Here is a 19,682-nt window from a genome sequence, read left to right on the forward strand (position 1 = left end):
TTGTAGTTGATTTGTGTGTTCTGTTGATAGCATAATTGTCACAGTTTGGGACAAATATAGTTTTTCCGTTTCTTATTTTTCAGCAATAACTGACTAATACTTCTTTATGTATCCACCCAGATAAATTTCGACAGTTGCTCAACAAGGGCAAATTGATTGTCCTTGCACCTTGTTTAGTGATCTGGCATGCGTCAACTGTTTCAATGATTGTACTTGTGGTTGTCGAGATGTTCAATGCATTGAACAACCTCAGTGAAAATCAGTCGCTCTTTTTAGTACCTAAGAGTATTTCTAGTTTTCTTCGAACTTAAAAACTCTCAAGAGTCAAGTCCAACATCACAAAACTCATAATTTCTTTCACGCAAACATGCACAGGGGCGATACTGTTGTGTATATACATGCACGTAAATGATTTGCCACTGTTACTATATGAATCCATACAAATGAGCTTACGGCTTCCTTTTTCTTGTTAAAATTCAATAATCTGTTTCCTCGTCTCACGTAGTGCATCTCTCTATTGCAGGTGATAATAATTGATGAGATACTGAAGTTTCTTTCAAGAAATGCAATTCGTAACGATGATTCTGATTGCAATTTGTAACTGTGAAATTTGTAGTCCACACAGTCCTGATATTGGCCAGTTTTTATTTCATTACAGGAATTAGGTTTAATTTCAGATTCAGGAGAGTGGATTTACTTCCTAAAAGAGAAGTTCGTGACAAAAGATGGAAGAAAATTATATCGCCTTCTTGATTACGTCGAGGAATATTAATGTGCTTCCTGCTGCTTGGCTTGCGAAGATGAATGTAGACTAACTTGAGGAGTCATGGCTAACTTTTAGATCGAGATTTGTTGAGGTAAGTGGAGCAGCTTCAGAAGCTCTAAAAGTCTTGTTTCGTTGTGAGAAATGAGCAAGATCTCGAATGTTTTGGGACGTCATGTATGTGGCACTTTAAAAGAGTCAAAAGTTTGGTAAAAGGTTGTGTTACCCTACCACTTTGACGAGAATAGCTTAGCCACACAGAAAATTCAGGATGGTCTGGATTTCTTATATTCATCAAGTTGATAGCTAGCAATGTGAAATGGTAAAGATTTTTTAGACATACACGATTTAGGATGGTCTGGTGCACATTCTACGATGTTGAATTATCTAATATGCATGAATCTCAAATGAACTAATTAAGGTTTTAGACGATAGTGTAAATAATTAAATGTAAGCGATACGAGATTTCTAATTTGACCTGGTGTATAGAGATTTGTCCGTATTTTACACACGATTATATTACAATAGAGTTATACATGGGAGGTATGAAGAAAAGAAAAGGAGATAAGATTGCCCAACACGCTAGAAAAATGAACACAAAATATTGACGTGTAATGTAGACTTCAAACGAAGAAAAATATGACATGAATACCAACCAATCATCAAGTTAAGTTATGCCTCGTGTGTTATTATCGTTTCCATTTAAGTTGACTTAGACACGTGGAATGGCTGTGGCTTCAACTTGTTAGTTCGGAGCTACGTACGTGGGGGTAGTGATTTAAAGTTCGTTAACTTTATCCACCACCTGCGTTCCAAATTTTTGTATTTCGATGGTACTTTTGCGTATGTATTTCTTGGATGGGTGATGAAAATTAATAAATGGCGTGGGATCATAATTTCGTATGTTCTTCCCATGAAGCAGATATTTGAAATTTATTTTAAATCGTGAACGATAAAGCAAAATATGCTATAAACATCGATGATCGGTGGAATCAGTAAAAATCGATTCTTGCATCGATGCTTGTTCGAAGGCATCCTAATTTTTTATGAACATCCTCATTTCATATTCCGCAATGTCTAAAACTTTTTATACAATGTTTTGGTGTAAAAGATTATATAAAAATTAATAACTTCAAAGATAAAATGTTTTAAAAAAAAAAATTTCATAATTTCTTATCCTATTCCTCAACCAATTTCACTTCATTTTCGTTTTCGTTTTCGTTTTTTCCTTTGTCACCACAATTATGCTATAAGAAACTAACAAGCAAGCTCATATACGGCGACTGGTCTTCGACATGTGTGGTGTATTCTCTCACTCGATCCATGTAGCGCTACAAAATTCATAAAGTGGCCATTATTTCTTGGTCAATACACCGATCAGAAGGCACGAATCCCGTAAAACGCTCCTCGGTATTCGAAATCGCTCATACTTACATTATCGAATAACCTTTTGATATGTTTCCCTCTTTGGTTAGGGTTCGATTAACTTGAGCTCCAGTGTTCGCTTTCTGGTTTCGTGTTCTTTGCTTTTATCTTGGTTTTTGTTGGTGACGTGTAATTTTGTAGCTATTTGGAAATTGGTTTTATTTTGCTTCCATCTTAGCTTTATGGAAAGTAGGTTGGCGAGAAGCCGATTAAATTTTGCTCTCAGGAAGAAAAAATGGATCTTTTTACTGGGATTGGTTGGATTCTCGACTTATGGTGTGTACAAAGTGTACCATATACCCTCTGTAACTAGGAAAAGAGAGAGAATAATGAAAATATTGGGATCTCTGGTTTCAATGGCTGAAATGTTTACTGATTTAGCTGAGACCATCTCTGTCGTATCTAGGGATTTAAAGGAGTTTCTGAAATCTGATTCAGATGAAATGCCTAATAGTTTAAGGCAATTGTCGAAAATTTCTCGGTCGGAGGAATTTTCTGAATCCGTTATCCATGTTTTACAGGCTATGACTGTAGGGATTTTAAGAGGTTATAAGGTAGGGAACGGTGGTGTCGAGATGCAAGAAATGGATAAACTGAGTCTTCCTGATAGGATCATGGATAAATTGATGTCACGTGCAGGGACTGGTTTCGTTTCTGTGATTGTCGGTAGTTTTGCGAGAAATTTGGTTTTGGGATTTTATGGTAATGGTTCCTCGGAAGGACCGAGTGGAAGTGGTCAGTTAGATGCGTCATGTATGAAGTCAAGTTCCATGACCTCGTCTAGATGGTTAGATATGATTTCGGATGATAGATGTAGGGTTTTAGTAGCAGACAGTATTAAGACCTTTGTTGGCACTGCAGTTTCAGTTTATCTCGATAAAACCATGGATGTTAATATTTACGATGAAATGTTCACGGGATTGACTAATCCGAAACATCAAAATGACATGGAGAGTATATTGGTTTCTCTCTGTAATGGGATGATTGAAACTCTTGTTAAGACATCACACCAAGTGCTGACAAGTTCGAAATCAGCTCCTATATTGGGATCAAATGATTCTTCTTCCATCGTTGACCACAGTGAAGCTTCAAGCTTGAAAAACTACAAGGGTTTTGAATCGGAGGCCTCTCTGGGTAAAGTGGGAGAGATGAATGGGTTGATTGATCTTCAACAAAGTGGTGGGTGGATTAGTAGCGTGTCATCAACATTAGCAGTGCCTAGCAATCGAAAGTTTCTTCTCGATGTGACCGGTAGGGTGACATTTGAAACGGTTAGATCAGTGATCGAGTATTTCTTGTGGAGAGTGATGGAGTTCTTGAAAAGAAGTCTTAATGTGGTTCAAGATGAGGTTGTGGAGAGGGGGTTTGAAGTGGTGAGATATTTTGGCTCGAAATCTTCTGTGATTCTCACCATGTGTCTCATGTTGTTTTTACACATTGTGGGAACCACTGGAGCTATACTGCCTGCCTGAAACGATTGATGGACTTCCTTTAAGTATGCCAAAGAGATGATAAGGTGTTCTGCGGTTTCCCTGCCTGTATATAGATTAGCTTCTTGAAATGATGGCCATGAAATTTTATGTTTAGATTAAAACTCGTTGAGCAACTCAGGACATGAAGATTCTCTTCGTGCCTAGTGTTGCTGGAGTTCTTGGCTCCTCTGGAAATGAATGTATACTTAATACTTACAAATTCACGATTGCAGCTACGATATTAATTTCATTAATCATCCTGTTTTTAGTTATGTGATGATATTGCATGAATCCTACATATTTGCGCTGTCCTCCTGTACTGCATCAGCTTCTGTCTTGTTTTCCATTTTGTAAAATTCAATGATTTTGATCATGTTTGGGGTCCCTGACATCGATCGATCATGTGTCGTAGATATCTAACTCTGAACGGGTCTGGATCAGTTAAATTTGATATCGAGATACTTACTCTGCGCTAAATTATATTGCTTGCCAGCATCTCAACGTCATTAACTAATAAATAATTATATGTATTAGTCATTATTAGTAATAAGGGAGCCGGATGCCTGTCTAATAAATTGTACTTTGTACTATGTTTTTGGGATAAAGAGAACCAATTATTAAATTGTACTTTGTATGATAATATGTATGCTTTTTACCGAGTTATTTAATATCTTAATATTAATATAAATTTAATTTATATATAGAACGTAACTTATAATTATTTATATATGATGTTTTGTTATCATTTTTATCCTTTAATTTAATAGTACTTAATAATATTTGTAGAGAAACAAAAACAAATGCTGTGTGTATCAAAAGTAACCGGCTCTTATTTTCCAAAAAAAAAAAAAAAAAAAAAAAAGAGGAAGAAGGTAGTTGGCTCTTAACTTATAGAAAGTTTATTTTAGATTTTAAAAAAATATTTATTAAAAAATGTGATCACTTTTGACACCGACATAAAAAAAATTATAATAAAATGTTGTGACTTTTGACAGGTATTAAATAAATTTAATAATATATATCATGGAAAAAAAGCTTTAGTAGCAGCATGCAATTTCATTATTAGGTTTTTATTCATCAGTGTGTTTGATTCGTTAAAAAGAAGATTTCTAGATATTTGTTCACATTGTTGTAGCAAAAGCAAAATATATAAATAAAGGCACGTTGATCTTGCTGATTCACTTTTAATGTATTTCAATCACTTCTCCCGTCGCTTATTGAATAATTAAAAAAGAACGTTAATAATTCGACAACTTTTTTCTTTGATATTGGTAAAATGCACAACGGCCACTGAAATTATTTTGCATTCTCAATTACGTACATGTATGCTACACCATGCATGTTTCAATTTTATAAATAATTATTATCATAAGTTGCAAAACCAAGAGATAAAGAAGATAAATATTTAATATTCCATACACCTTACCATTTTTCAGATATCGATTACATTGCAATAATCAAAACATTGCTTTACCTTTGCCGATTCTTCGTCTCCTGTTCAGATTTCCATCACGCGGTTGCAGATGATGACCGGCATAATTGAAGATCAAAGGCTTCATCATCTTCATGCGTGGAAACTTGGATGCAAGAATAATTCCTTCTCTATATATACTAGAACCGCATCTCTTCGATCTTACACATTGTGTGTGTGTGTGTGTCAAAAAGTAGCAGGCATCCCATCCCCCCTTGACGGAATGATGAGACCCAATTTGCAAGTGCGCTTAATCATGCATGGATCACACCACTTTTACCTATCTAGCTCCTATATTTGTGTATCTTGCCTAACCTCAACATACCGAGCCTTGCATATACTTGGTCTCAACAATTATTTCGACACTACTATCTCGAGCTTGCATTACTCGAGTATATATATATATATATATATAGATATAACTTGTACTAGCTAGTTTTAAAAAAATGGTCCATTCATAAATCTATTGTCGATTGAATAAAAAATAGAGTCCATCACATGGCAAATGAAAAATCTGACTCAACGAAATTCAAGTAATGCAATTCAAATGTACTCAAAATAGATGGCCTATCAAAATTTATAATGGATCAGGTAGACTTTTAAGAAGATTGGGCCAATCAAAAGCCCAGTTGGATCTCACGTTGCAGTTATGCCTACTTTTTGTTGAATCGGGCCCAAGTCGGGGTAACGTGGCAGTCTGTAAGGGTAGCGTGGTAGAATTAAACCGGATATTTATTAAATCATTGATCATTAATCAACTCATATAAAAAATCATATGTAAACGATAAAATTAAAAAGAGCAAATTACCAAATTTAAAATAATGAAAATATTACAAAAAATAATTATTTATTTATAAAATAAAATAAATCGATCAACTCTTCTCGATCTTCGAAGTGCGGCGTCCGTTTGTAATTTGAAAACAGTAATCCGACACCTATCATAATTTAACCTCCATTGCCAAAATTCACTTCTTTGGATTAAGATTCCAAAACCCAGCTTCCAACATGCTGGATGATAAATCCGTAACCCCCGGACGGTGAGCTGCAATTTTACTTCACTTGATTCTATTTTACGTATAGAGGGCATCGATCAGCTAATTAAACTAGTCCTGTGATTATCCAAGCGTTTATTATTTCAATGAAAATGGGACAAGTTTCTTTTGTGGATCGAATAGTGCCTTCCGGAATTGAGTTGCTAATTTGAGCTATTTCGGCGTGATTGTAAACATTTCTAAGAATTTTGAGTTAATTCGTTTTTATTTTTAAATTTGATTGTTTAGTTCTTGTATTAAGAAGTCCAAATTTTGAAATTCTGCGTCTGTTTTTTCTTCTTTTATTGGGTGCAAATCCACAACTAACCTTTGTGACTTCCTCGAAAAGTTCTTTTGTGCTTCGCTTGTTGACAAGAGGATGTTGTATAGTTAATTGGACGTTATCATTATTTTTACTTAATAATACTTTGAAATTAAAACTTTTTGTAGGCACGAATTATTGAGTATGGTGAGGAAACACTCAAAGTTGATTGGGAAAACTAATTTGGAGGAGGAAGAGACATCGGATGTGGAAATGGATTCAGGATTCTGGCGGGGCATGATTGATTTATATTTTGTTCGTGGTAGGGAGTCCCAGGGTCGTCAAGATGATGATATGATATTCTTTGTTCGGAAAATGGTATTTTCTGATCTTTATGATATGTTGTCATCGGTCATTTTTTGTTTTAGTGGTGGTAAACGCATTTATCTGTGAAGAGTTTGTTGGGACAAAGACTCAACGGAAACGTGGAAGGCAACTCTCCCTACTTTGTGCGCAGGTGGGCCTCTAAGGTAAACCGAGAACAAAATACGTTGGTGCCTGTTTTTGTACCTCGTGTCCTGCTATTTTAAATCCTGACATTAAACTATAACTTCTGGACATTGGCCAAAGTAACAAGGCTCAAGTATAGAATCTGTGTGTGTGTGTGTGTGGGTGGGTGAGAGTATATGACGTTAAAACAATAAAGTTATTTGATTATATCTTGAGTATGTATTTCTATATGCACGCATCTACAAAATGAATTTTGTTTATCAATAAATAATTTTTATTATTTACATAGCTGAATTGAATTGCTTGGCCAATACCAGTGTTTGGATCTGTTTTACATTCCGCTTGATAGGATGATGCTACTTTCGCCATTAGATGAAATTAATCTTTTATTATCTACCAGTTAGATGAATTAGTTGGTGACAATTCAGTGGACACAGATTGGAGACGATCGTTTTACTTAAATTTGATCGCTCACACTTCCTTCAGTGTCACTGTAGCAATTTGCAGGTAATATTGTAATCTTATTGTGACCTGTAAAAAATTTCATTGCTAAAATTGATCAGATTTGATTGTATATCAATCCATTTATTTGCTTAATGATTCACTGTTATCTTCCTTTTTTCCTTTTTAATAAAAATTACTTTATTCTTTTCCACGCAGCCATCAGGTCCTTCAACAATATCAATCTGCCCAAGGCAAACCTTTGTCTCCTATCTATAAGGTATATTCTATTGTTCAGGATAGAAATCTGCTTGTCGTCGAATCTAAACTCTTCTCTCATGTGCTGATGTGTCCTCATTTATATTGAGGGATCAGAATTTAGGTCTTTGGCCTCGTTGAATTATCAGTGTGTTGGTGTGTGCATGTGTGTGTTGGGAGGGTGAGGGTTTATATATTTAAGAACGGCTGCTTCCTCTTTGGTGTTTCTACACCAATATAAGTCAATAACAAAGTTTGATACCCTTCCATTACGTGTAAAAAGTTATAAACTGGTCAAGTCCAGTGATAAGAATTGCGACTTAAAAGGAAACTTTGCATTTGGTGTACTATGTAGTCGGTGTTTTTGAATTTTTTGGAGTCGATCTTAAATTGATTTTTTTTGTACAGATTCTCTCTCTTATTCTTGTTTGGGTTATTTTTAATTATTTTTCACATATTTAAGTATGCCATGTATCTCAAATTTAGGACCTATATCATAAGTAACCAAATGCTCCACCCGAGGGAAAAATGGTTGCTCATAGCCTGTGTGGATTTTTTGGAGTTCATTTTAGATTTTGGCTTGCGACTTAAGTAATAAGCTCCAAACAGATTCTTGTGTTCATAAACACGTCTTTACTTGCAAATATTGTGATTGCTCTTGTGATTCCAATTGCACGAGTAGATCTATCACTGGACATATGTAGTGATCAATCAGATTGCTCAAGTATCCTATTCTCAAGACCTCGATGGATGTATATGTTATCAAAATAATTGTATTTTACATCATGCATAATTATATCTTTAACTTGATGTAATTTATATCAGTGTTTGTTTTTATGGATTTCATTTCCATCCTCATTGATAAGACAGGAGAACTTAAAACAAACATATCTTGTTTTACAGGTTGTAAAGACTGTGTATGCATCTCCGAGTCGTATTAATTTTCATTTGGATTCAAGGAAGGTAAGTCCTCTGCTTTAAAGTAAATTGGCTTTATTATCGATGCATTCCCCCTATTGGTTATAGTGACAGTCTTACGCACACAATCAGGAAGTAGAAACAACGTCTGCCTACCCAGATATATGTTTTGCGGTTGATGACTTTGATTCCACTTTTGATGCAGTGGTAAGTTGCTGTTTTTTATGTAATCTGGATATTTCATACTGCTTCTGCATTATAAGCCATTATTTGAATCTCTATTTTCTAAAGAATGTATTTAGTGCACCATGTCGATACATATAGACCTTAAGAAAATTATGATGGATCAGCCTTTCTCCAGTGCATCTCATATTTGTATGGTTATGTTTTTGTTTTTTGTGTTTTGGTTCTCAAAACTCCTGAGCACTTCAGTTAGTAACACATAACAAGTTAGATTCCTTCAGGCGAGCAGTTTGGCTGTTCCTTGAAAGGTGCTGTTATCCGATTCATGTTGAGGTGATCATGACTTTGCTGTGTTTTCCCTTCATATGTGTTTGAGTGAGTAGGATTTTTGAAGATTAGCCCCTACTTTTATCAGTTAGGGATCTCATATGTTTTTTTTGGGATAGGATGGGGGTTGTGGGTGGTGCCGGGATGTTGTTTCTACATGTATCTGGTCTTTCTGAGCTTTGTCTTTCTGGTGTTTACCGTGTTAATGTTACAAGCATACTTTATCAAATAATAATATTTTGATATTATTTAGATTTCTCAGGATTCTTTACATTAAAATTCTTATTTTTTACACTAAATTACAAAATCAACTAAATAATCCATGACGAAGTTGGCTATCATCACAATATTATTGAATAATGAGCGATGGCTAACCTCTTATGATGTTTTTTACATCTTTTAAAGCAAAAACCTTTTAATTATTTTGCAAAATTTGTTGATATAAATTTAAATTATTAATCCCACAGGTCTTGACTGATACAGACCACTGCTACTGTGTACTGCTTAATGCTCATGATGGGGCAGCATTTCCCAGCGAAAATATGGAGCAATCTGGTGGTTCTGGCATTTCTTCCTCAGCGACAGTCACCAGTGCTGGAAAGAAAAAAAATTCCAAGGTATCATTCAGCAAATCATGTAAACAATTTAGTGTGAGCAATACGATAATTATTGTTCTGCGCTTGAGTGAAACCATGACAGCCATCCTAGTTGTCTGCCTCAGTCTAACTTGGCTTTATCAAGTGGGAGGTGTTGTGAAATAGTACCTACTTTTGTTCATCAATAACTGCAAAAAATTTTAATGTACAAATGTTAATCAGCGAAAAGCCGAAAATGTTCAGGCCGAACCCAGTTTAAACAGTACCAAAGTGTGACCAGGTCTGTAGGCTCGAAAATGAAGCAGACCAAGGTTTGACCTAGCAATACACATATTAACTATTCAGAGGAGCTCTCCTCTCATATCCAACTGGTGTTTAGACTGATGCCTTGACACACCATCATCCTGCTCTCCGAAAGTACTTTAACTCCATACTCCCATGTTGAATTACACCTAGTTTTTAAGGTTTTCTGCTCTCACGTGAGCCATTGCTGCACAAAATTGCACTCGCGTCCTAGTTGCATTGCATTTGTACCTTGAATATTCGCCCCAGTGCAAGTTCATGCATGTGTTGGAGATAATTGAAGCCTCTCATGTGAAAAGTGATCTCAGCCTCGTGAAACTTTTGGTTGCCACATGGTTTTCAGATACATTTTAAACGAACATATTGACAGCTGTATGGCTTGTGGTTGCAGGTCACTCTTTTCTCAGGCTTTGTTAGTTATCAAATGGTTCGAGAAGCATATGATGGTAATTTACTTCGCCCATATCTGATGCATCGTACCCGTGGTTTTGAACTTTTGTATTTACTTCAATATAGTGTTGTCTTCTATAAGATGTTTATGTTACTGGTTTAGATTTTGAATTTGATAGTATCTGGGTACTATGCTTTCATAATGAGTTGAGGAAGACCAGTCAAGTGTTTAGATCCATTCTGCGCCTTATTGGGTTGCCCTTGGGTTTGTGTCTTTTATAAAGTTCCCTTGTATATAACTCTGAGTTTTTTATTAAATAATTGTTATGCTCAATTATATTGCAGTCGAAATTTTTTTCTAATGCTATTATACCTTTCATTTCCTTCATATTTTCAATGTTCCAGCTGGGAGGAGTGGTTTTGGAAGCCTTCTCTCTCTTGGACATTCTTCTGGGAAAACCGACCGGATTTACATGAAAGGCCCTGGAGGGCGTGGGGAAGTTGAAGTAGCTGTGTCTGGTGTTCTAGGTAAGTCGACCTCTCTCTTGTTATCTTTATGTTCTGTGGGCTGAGAAGCATCGGTCTGAGTTCTATTCAACACTGTGGGGGTACTTGTGGATATATATTTTCCTACTTGGGTTAATCCAGTTAAATTTGCTAGAGATATTGGCTATAGCTCTAGACATTTATAATTTTGGTTTTTCCTATGGTAGATCAAAGCACAATGGAATCAGGTCCTCACTCACCAGTTCAAATATCTAAAAAAGGACTTGGGATAGGGACTATTGTTCGTACAGCAGCATCAGTTGCATCAATGGCCGCAAAACATGCGTATGCAGCAGCTTCTGCCAATCGACCTTCAGAAGAAGAGATGCTTCCCCTCAAGTGCTGCCTAATGTCCATATCATTACCATGGGAACACATTGCTCAAGATCTTTTATTCAAGGTGAAAAAATTTATTTTTCCCGATCTTATTCCGGTATTCTAATCTGAAATCTTGACAGTAAAATGACTGTTAAGCTCAATCATGCCGGAAGCAAATTGTGGAACTAATCATGATTTTCCTTTTCAAGGAAAAAGTCTTAACATTAAGTCAATTTAGTTTAAGTGTTTACTCTTACCACTGTGATGAGAAATATTTTCATATGAATGATGGAATTTAGTTACTAGATCTTCTCGGCTTGAAATGATCCTCACTTTTGTTTCGATGCGAAAAATGCAGGGGAGTCCTCCAGTGAACTTGTAGACATCAAGGAACCTCAATGTAAGATTGATTGACTTGGTGCGAGGACAGATCGAATGTTTTAGAGAGAGACAATGGAGCTCATTTGTATATAGCTTGTGTTTTTGGAATACATTTGCAGTTTGCCAAAATAATACTTTCATCGTCATGATTCATGTCTGCTAAAAGCTCTAGTCAGCATACAACCAGATAAATAGAACTGGGGGACTATTCCCATGGAAATAGTTCACCTGACTAAAGGATATTTTTTACCACCCAACAACTGACCATATTCTCTCTCAATGCGTGTCTTAGATTGGATCTCTACTTCTTGATTTATGCATTTAAAAAATGACATAACTTGAATAAACAAAACTAAAAACAATGCTGTGTCCGAAAATATTCAATGGGTAGGCCCAATATCTAACGGGCCCAAATCAAACTAAGCCGAAGCAGCAGCCCGATGATACAAGGGCATTTTTGTAAACTCGTTCCCTTCTATTCTTTACATCTCAAATACAAAATGCCGCCCCGTTGGAGCTTCCGAATTATTCAAAACAAAATCTATTACCTCGCCGCCAAAAGGCTGCCCGTTTGAAAATGGAGAAGATTTGCGTCGCCGTGAGAGTGAGACCTTCATCAAGAGAGGGATCGGGAAATGCCTTTCAGTGGAAAATTGAAAATAATTGCGTTTCTCTGCATGGAGTTCACAACACTCCAATTTCTGGAATGTCATTTGCTTTCGGTGAGCTATGTTACGAACTATGTTGAAGTATTTTGAGTTGGATCTGTCGACTGTTTGCATAATTTTATTCTTTTTCGCAGATCATGTATTCGACCAGGATTGCAGCAATGGTACGGTTTATGAGCTTCTGATTAAGAACATTATCCGCTCTGCGGTGGAAGGATTCAACGGTAAGCATGTGTCGGTATTATTTATCTATTTTTGAGTTTTTTTGGTCAAATTGGATAATTACTTGAGACTGATTGCTTAAGGAATACGATATGCTGAATAAAAGAAAAATAAAAGAATGTTTGTCAAACAAGAAGTCGGTGTCAGTTGAATTAAAATGTTCTGTTTTACTTGGACATTCTTGCTAGTTGAAGCTATGTGGACTAATTTAAGGAAAGTTTTTATCTGAAGAAAAATGATTGGGATGAAAAATAAAGCCAATCATAGACCCACCTCCTTTTATTGAGTTGTGCCGTGATTTCCTATACTGCATCAAACTTGGAACTTCTTTTTCTTTCAAGTGTGGTTTATGATATGTTGCTCTAGTTTAAGTTCTTACTGTTATAAAGATAATCGAATTGTAATTTAGGAACTGCATTTGCATATGGACAAACAAGTAGTGGGAAGACTTTTACCATGAATGGCACAGAAAATGATCCAGGAATTATCCATAGGGCCGTAAAAGATATTTTTGCTAATATTCAGCAGGTGATAAAGATCAATTTTTTCAAACAGTAAAATTGTTCCAATCAATTTTTTCAAACAGTAAAATTGTTCCCATTATCTAATCAAATATTATCTTTGTGTTTTAGACATTTGATAGGGAGTTTCTAATACGAGTTTCCTACATGGAAATTTACAATGAAGACATTATTGACCTTTTTGCGGTGGAGAATCAAAAACTTCAAATTCATGAGAGCTTAGAGGTGATTTATGGATACAAAACATATATCATAACAACTTTTTTAGTACATGATGGTTTTTAATTTTTTTTGTCCTCCAGCGTGGGGTATTTGTTGCAGGGCTGAGGGAGGAAATTGTAAACAGCGACGATCAAGTTCTTAATCTTATCCAACTTGGAGAAGGTTTGACTTTGGATCAGAGTGCAATTTAAAATGAATTGAATTTTGTCTTTTTACTTATCCGAATCCAATATTGTTTATTTTTATTTTTCCAGCTAGTAGGCATTTTGGTGATACTAACATGAATGCTCGCAGTAGCAGATCACACACTATTTTTAGAATGGTATGCATTATGCTCCTGAATTCCCTGATGTTGTGTCTATGAGTATCTACTTGTCGTGTTTGTTTTTTAAATTGAAAGCTTTGTATCTCCCAATTCCCACTTATATCATCTTAAATATTTATCATGAACTAGGTAATTGAGAGCAATCAAAAGGATACCAACTCAAGTAAGGGTTCAAGTTCAGATGATGCTATTCGAGTCTCGGTCTTGGTTCGTGATCCTCAACTAGAACTATTCAAAAGGCATCAACTTTTTTACCACTTGAGACAAAACATATTGGTCTACTAAAGTGAATGGTTTCTTTTTATTTCCCTCACCACTGGCTAAATACTACCAATGTACACAAACTAGTGTTACCAATGTTTTAAAAGAAGTTACGATCTTTTTTCAAACTTATTTGAGAATTTTTTCTAATGTATTGAAGGTAATTTTCAATTATTTCGATCTTCATATCCCATGATATATATCATGATTGTATCTTAATTTTTGCAATTTTTCTTGTCTAATTTTTGCGATGTAGAACTTGGTTGACTTAGCTGGATCTGAAAGAGTTGCTAAAACTCAGGCTGGGGGGGTTCGTCTGAAAGAAGGAAAACACATTAACAAGAGCTTAATGGCTCTTGGTAATGTTATTAACAAACTAAGTGAGGATGGAAAGCTAAGGTAGCCAAAGATGTCTGTCAATAAATATAGTGATGAACGTTTATTAACTCATCTAATTTCACGTGCAGAGGTCACATTCCTTATCGTGACAGCAAGCTTACTCGTATTCTTCAACCTGCTCTAGGTGGTAACGCGAAAACTTCCATAATTTGCACGGTTGCACCAGAACAGGTCTTTAACTGCTTTTTTTCCTCCCATGTTGCTATTACATCTACTTGATATGAATTTTGCTTGTGGAAAATGACTGTAATCTCTAGGCTCACATAGAAGAAACAAAAGGAACTCTCCAGTTTGCCAGTAGAGCAAAACGGATCACCAATTGTGTTCAAGTGAATGAGGTATGTAAAGATGTCTTGTAAACGTGGTAATATTAATATTTTCAGTGGTCCTTTTTCCTTCCTTCCATCATTGAGCTATGGATCGTCAGAATCGACTATCAGTTTTTACTTAATAATAATGGCTTTATTGTTTCAAATTAGTGTTTTCTCAATTCCTGCCTATGAGATATTCTGTCTGACCCTTGCTTGGTGCTATATGGCTGAGAATCAAATATTAGTATACCGAACCCTTTTATAAAGTACCCTTCCGCAGGATTGCAGTTCCCCGAATTGATTTGGGATCCTTTATTTGAACCTGATGGTATTAGCTAATCTTTCGTGGATGTATATCAGATATTGACAGATGCTGCCTTGTTAAAGAGACAAAAACTAGAAATTGAGGAACTAAGGAGGAAACTTCAGGTAGCTATGATTTTGCTGTATATTCGACTTGAACTGACAATTAAATAATCTCTGTAAAATTATTTTTTCAGGGATCTCATGCAGGAGTCTTGGAGCTAGAAATTCTGAAACTGAGGAATGATATGCTCAAGGTAACTTTTATGCATTTTTGGGAGTTACAAACATTTAATATCTTCTCACAATAAAATTCATTAACCGTTTTTCAGTATGAATTGGAGAGGGAAAAGCTGGCCACTGCATTGGAGGAGGAAAGGCGATCACATAAAGAACATGATCAGTGCATTAGGGAACAGTACATGAAAATTGACAATCTTAGCAATCTGGTTTCTTTGTCAGACTCGGAAAAAGGTTCTTTCCAGGTGAAACTTTGAGATGCCCTTAAGGCTTTACTTTCAGCACAGTTCCTCTCTGTTTTCCCTGCAAAATGAAGCTATTTTTTTTTACGCATTGAACCCTTATTAAATTCATTTTTGTGTAGCATTTTGACTTTTTTCTTGGTTTACTCCTTGTTATTTATCACAAGCACACCCCAGATCCTCCTGGCAGGTGTTCTGTTTGCCATTAAATGTGTTCTGATTGCCATTAAATGAATTAATTTGGGAAGCTGCTCCGAAATAATAATTAAATACCACAAACCTAGGAAATATGTCTTTTGTCATTTTGAACTCATGACATACTCTTGTTCCTTTTCTATTTGTCATTATGAACACATAACAGTCTACTCGTTTTCTTTTTCTAGCTTACTTCTATTGATCCCATCATTGGTTAATCTTATTGATTCAAACAAGCGTCTAATAATGGTTACAGAATGATGTCACAATATGCCTTCAAGATGGAAGCATGGATAGTCACAGCATGAGCCAACAAAAAGGTTCTAGTACCCCATGTTATAAAGCAGCTCCCAATGTATTTGTTGCTAAGAGGTCACAATACTTGACGCAATCCGAGTTTAGCCCACTTCCAGATACATGTAGTAATTTTGCTGATGAAGACACGTGGATGAAAATGAATAAAGGTTTCATAGTTGACCTTGATTCACTCCACATGACTCCTGCAAGGAAAGTTCAATCATTTCCGTCGAGTGAGGTAATGTATTCATATGCCTGCATTAATTTCTGATCTCGTTGTCATTGTTCGCTCTGAATTATCGTATCATTTGTTGTCTTTCTGTTATGTAATTGATAAATAAATGTGACTCGAGTGATTGGTGTGTGTTTGTCCACCAACTTTGCCAATGCTGTGTTTTACTTCTATTAGCCGTCCTGGGAATTGTTGATGGCAGGCTACTTTAATCATCAGTTGACGCCTAGTTTATATGCAAGGACACATATTTCTGTCCAGACTTGTGATTGAAGGTCTAATACATATAATAAATAGTATTAAATCTTATTCCCTAGAGCATTTCATGAATATGGATTCAGAAAGAGTATATGTAATTATGTGAAATCATATTTGATTTTGCGAGTTCCAATGCTTATAATGTTTTATAGTTGAAAAAAATGTACCTTTCTGACTCGTTTATCTATCAGACTTGGGGAAGATGCAAGTATGTTCTTATATTGGGTATCTATCACAGGATCTATCAACGGACAATTACAGTCAAGAGATTCAAAATCTCCAAAGACAGCTAAACCTTGTGGTTGAGGAAAGAGATGAATTTAAGGTGCGTTGCTGAAACTGTAAATTTGTCCTAAATCTGTGGAAAGGGCTATGTAAATGGAATGCACTTAAAATAGCATTCTAATTTGTTCCTATAGTTAATTACCTTGATTGTATGTATAATTCATATTCATCTTATGCCTCACTACATGTTTCTCAGAGAAAATATGCTGAACAAGTTTCATTTAATAACCAAGTAACAAGGGAGGTATCTGAACTTCAACGAGAGATACTGCATATTAGAGAATTTCCACAGAACCTGTGTGAGCTCGTGACGAATTGTAAAGATATTTACAAAGATGTTTTTTCTATTTTACAGGTGATGCCATCGTAAAATTCTAATATCATTCATTTAATTGTATACTTCCAGTAAATGGTAATATTTGTCTTTGGCATGATCAGGACTTCATTGCAGATGAGAGATCTGCGGCTGCACAAATACTATCGACAACAAGTGAAGTTGGCTTGTGCCTGTTCTCAAATTTAGAATTTCATCTATCAACATTTGCTGATGGCAAGGGACCATCCCCCACAATTGACTATTTGTCGGTTCAAGAGCAATGCAGTGTGCTCTGTAAGAGGTTGAATAGCACAATATCAAAATTGGTAATACCAGATGGATCAACTCTAAAGGATGAACATACAACGGGTTCCCTTATCAGCAGAACAGTCAAGGTAACTTCCTTGGCATCTATATCAAGATTTCTCTAGCCAATTTTCTTAATTTTCTCTATCTTAACAGTTGGATTCTATTTTTTCTCATTTGCTTGCCATCTTTGGTTCAATTGACTTTCAAATTCTTGTCTCCTATTTTCGCGATGGATTTCTTGGTTACCGTTTTCCCTGCATTTCTCTCAACATTTTACAATAGTTAAATACCTTGGGAGAGCAAATTGCTTATTGGAAGGAGGCGGTAGAAAATGAAGTCGCAACAGTCAAACAAAAGTACAATGACTTGGAAAATGAGAGGGATATATGCAACAAGCTTCTTGAGATTTCTGAGGGTAAATATCAGAGCTTGGAAAGGGAGTTCCATCTTCTGAAAGAAGATAAAGAAGCGCTGCTTCAACGAATTTTAAATTTATCTCAAATGCTTGAGCTAGTAACAGGACAAAAGGATAACGCTTTTCAGGATTTGAAAACAGAAGTTCGTAGGAGGAAAAATCTCGAAGAAGAGATCAGATTGTTTAGCATTGCATTTGCAGGTCGACAGCGGTCATTAAATTCTTTCCACGGTGACTTCAAAGCTTTGCTTGATACCATGAAGTCTTCATTATCCAAACCTCGTTGATCTTGAAGACATTTAGGAACAGTTTGGTATATGGGATGAGATAATTAAATGATTAATAATTTGATTGATATATAGTTGATAAGGAATGATATGTAATATATGATTAATTATTTCATGTGTGGTAGAATTTTTATTAGTGGGATAAATTTTTGTTTGACTAAAATATCTTCCAGTACCTCAATCAAATTCTCACAATACCTTGTAATACTCAATCCATATTCCATAATCGAATTTGACATAACTAAATACCCTATTCTTTTGGACAGAGGCTAGAAAATATTTTCTTCCAAGTCTTCTCTTGAAGATGTATTCGACGGCTATTTTTCTTCTTGCACAGCGCTTCAAAGGAAATGAAGGATGAAAGCACCAAGTACTAATCAACAAGGACTTGCGATTCTGATTGTGTATGATTATTTTCATATCTGCAAATATTACAAAGAATATAGCAAAACTACGTCTACTGTCAATTCGCAAAATTACTTCCAAAACGAGAAAATATTAACAAAATATCTTAATCTGCAAAATATTGATTAATAAAAATTTGAACTCAAGTACATCAGTATAATTTTCTACATTACAAAAGAAAATCATGTTACTTGCACAATATATCCGCATCATTGGGATTTCATAACCAGAAAATGCATGTCACATAACAAGAAAAAATCAAAAAGTATGAGCTGAAAAATATTTCAGCTCACAAATATGATATTTAAAGGTTAATCAATAAAGTCAGAAAAAAAAAATATTACATAAATATAGTTCCATAAATACTATATTTTATTGTGAATGTTCAACAAAAATAAACCGTTAAAAGATTTACCATAAAGTTACTGTGCTCTCTTGCTGGTGGCACCTCTTGCACCAGCACATCTAACGAGATTCGTAAATCCAACAAAAGTTTATGTAATATACATTATCATATGTAACACAATTTTGAGAACAAATTCCGAAAATATTCGGAATGGATTTTTTCATGATAAGTATGTAACAAACGATAATCTTGGAAATTTAACTTTCGGAATTTCACTATAGACACAGGTGGATGAGTCTTCACATCTAATCTCCGATAATGTTTTTTACCTTGTTTTTTTTCATTTCAGAGATTCTGTTTCAGATGTGGGTTGCATACGAAAATTTTTTGTCGGCAATGAAGAAAGAGAGATTGAATCAGAAACTAGATTTAGCAATTGTCAAATTTTGTTGATTTAAAATGCAGGGACAATTTCGTGTTTTTCCAACAATTATTCTTTGTACTGGGGATGTATTGATTCAATATGTGGCAGAGTGGTGGACCATTTTTCCAATAGAAACAGTACAAATAATCTATAAAGGTTTAATCAAACCCTACCAAACCCTACAAATAATCTATAAAGGTTTAATCAAACCCTACCAAACAGCCTCTTAATATTTTGGTATCATGTACAATTTCCATGTTCTAAAATACTTATCATTGTCATATAGCAACATAATTTGTTTATGTTTCTTCTGTATCATAGTTGGAGATCAGATATATATTTTGGTGTACGATAGAATGTGATTATGATAAGCCCACAGAATTGGAATGTGCAAGTACTTAAAATTGTGGTGATGCGTCTCTTGGTACATGTGAGAGTTGGGGGTGTGTATTTTGGTAGAAAATATTTTAAAATCCGAAGGTTTGCTGAAGGATTTCTGCTCCTACTACTTACTATTTAGTTTTATGTGTGTAAATTCGAAGTACAAATTCAACATTTTATAGGAAAAATAGTTGTATTATTTAAAATTTTTACTCGTTAAGGA

At 35.2% G+C, this 19,682-nt stretch overlaps 3 protein-coding genes and 1 long non-coding RNA gene across 4 annotated transcripts; all 4 read left to right on the plus strand.

Annotated features, from left to right (window-relative positions):
- Window positions 1-512: 512 nt before the first annotated feature.
- Window positions 513-1,103, plus strand: LOC142532565 (uncharacterized). Its single transcript, XR_012816557.1, has 2 exons — window positions 513-572; window positions 659-1,103. It is a non-coding gene; the product is annotated as an uncharacterized LOC142532565 (long non-coding RNA).
- Window positions 1,104-1,978: 875 nt separating this feature from the next.
- Window positions 1,979-3,932, plus strand: LOC142533431 (protein PHLOEM PROTEIN 2-LIKE A10-like). The gene has a single exon (XM_075640190.1). The coding sequence runs from the start codon at window positions 2,371-2,373 to the stop codon at window positions 3,658-3,660; it is 1,290 nt and encodes a 429-aa protein (XP_075496305.1). The 5' UTR covers window positions 1,979-2,370; the 3' UTR covers window positions 3,661-3,932.
- A 2,057-nt stretch (window positions 3,933-5,989) lies between these two features.
- Window positions 5,990-11,871, plus strand: LOC142532832 (uncharacterized). Its single transcript, XM_075639338.1, has 12 exons — window positions 5,990-6,168; window positions 6,613-6,802; window positions 6,880-6,954; window positions 7,335-7,441; window positions 7,595-7,655; window positions 8,537-8,596; window positions 8,684-8,758; window positions 9,529-9,678; window positions 10,352-10,406; window positions 10,756-10,878; window positions 11,064-11,296; window positions 11,573-11,871. Exons 1-12 carry the CDS (start codon window positions 6,137-6,139, stop codon window positions 11,594-11,596), a joined length of 1,185 nt encoding a protein of 394 aa, XP_075495453.1. The 5' UTR covers window positions 5,990-6,136; the 3' UTR covers window positions 11,597-11,871.
- A 228-nt stretch (window positions 11,872-12,099) lies between these two features.
- Window positions 12,100-18,043, plus strand: LOC142533798 (kinesin-like protein KIN-7N). Its single transcript, XM_075640694.1, has 18 exons — window positions 12,100-12,317; window positions 12,398-12,487; window positions 12,895-13,013; window positions 13,118-13,231; window positions 13,309-13,390; window positions 13,483-13,550; window positions 13,683-13,760; window positions 14,071-14,213; window positions 14,282-14,384; window positions 14,471-14,551; window positions 14,885-14,953; window positions 15,025-15,084; window positions 15,160-15,312; window positions 15,761-16,039; window positions 16,530-16,616; window positions 16,773-16,931; window positions 17,015-17,287; window positions 17,484-18,043. Exons 1-18 carry the CDS (start codon window positions 12,173-12,175, stop codon window positions 17,901-17,903), a joined length of 2,523 nt encoding a protein of 840 aa, XP_075496809.1. The 5' UTR covers window positions 12,100-12,172; the 3' UTR covers window positions 17,904-18,043.
- Window positions 18,044-19,682: the final 1,639 nt, after the last annotated feature.

The sequence above is a fragment of the Primulina tabacum genome, chromosome 18 (assembly GCF_025594145.1).
Source record: "Primulina tabacum isolate GXHZ01 chromosome 18, ASM2559414v2, whole genome shotgun sequence".
Classification (NCBI taxonomy): domain Eukaryota; kingdom Viridiplantae; phylum Streptophyta; class Magnoliopsida; order Lamiales; family Gesneriaceae; genus Primulina; species Primulina tabacum.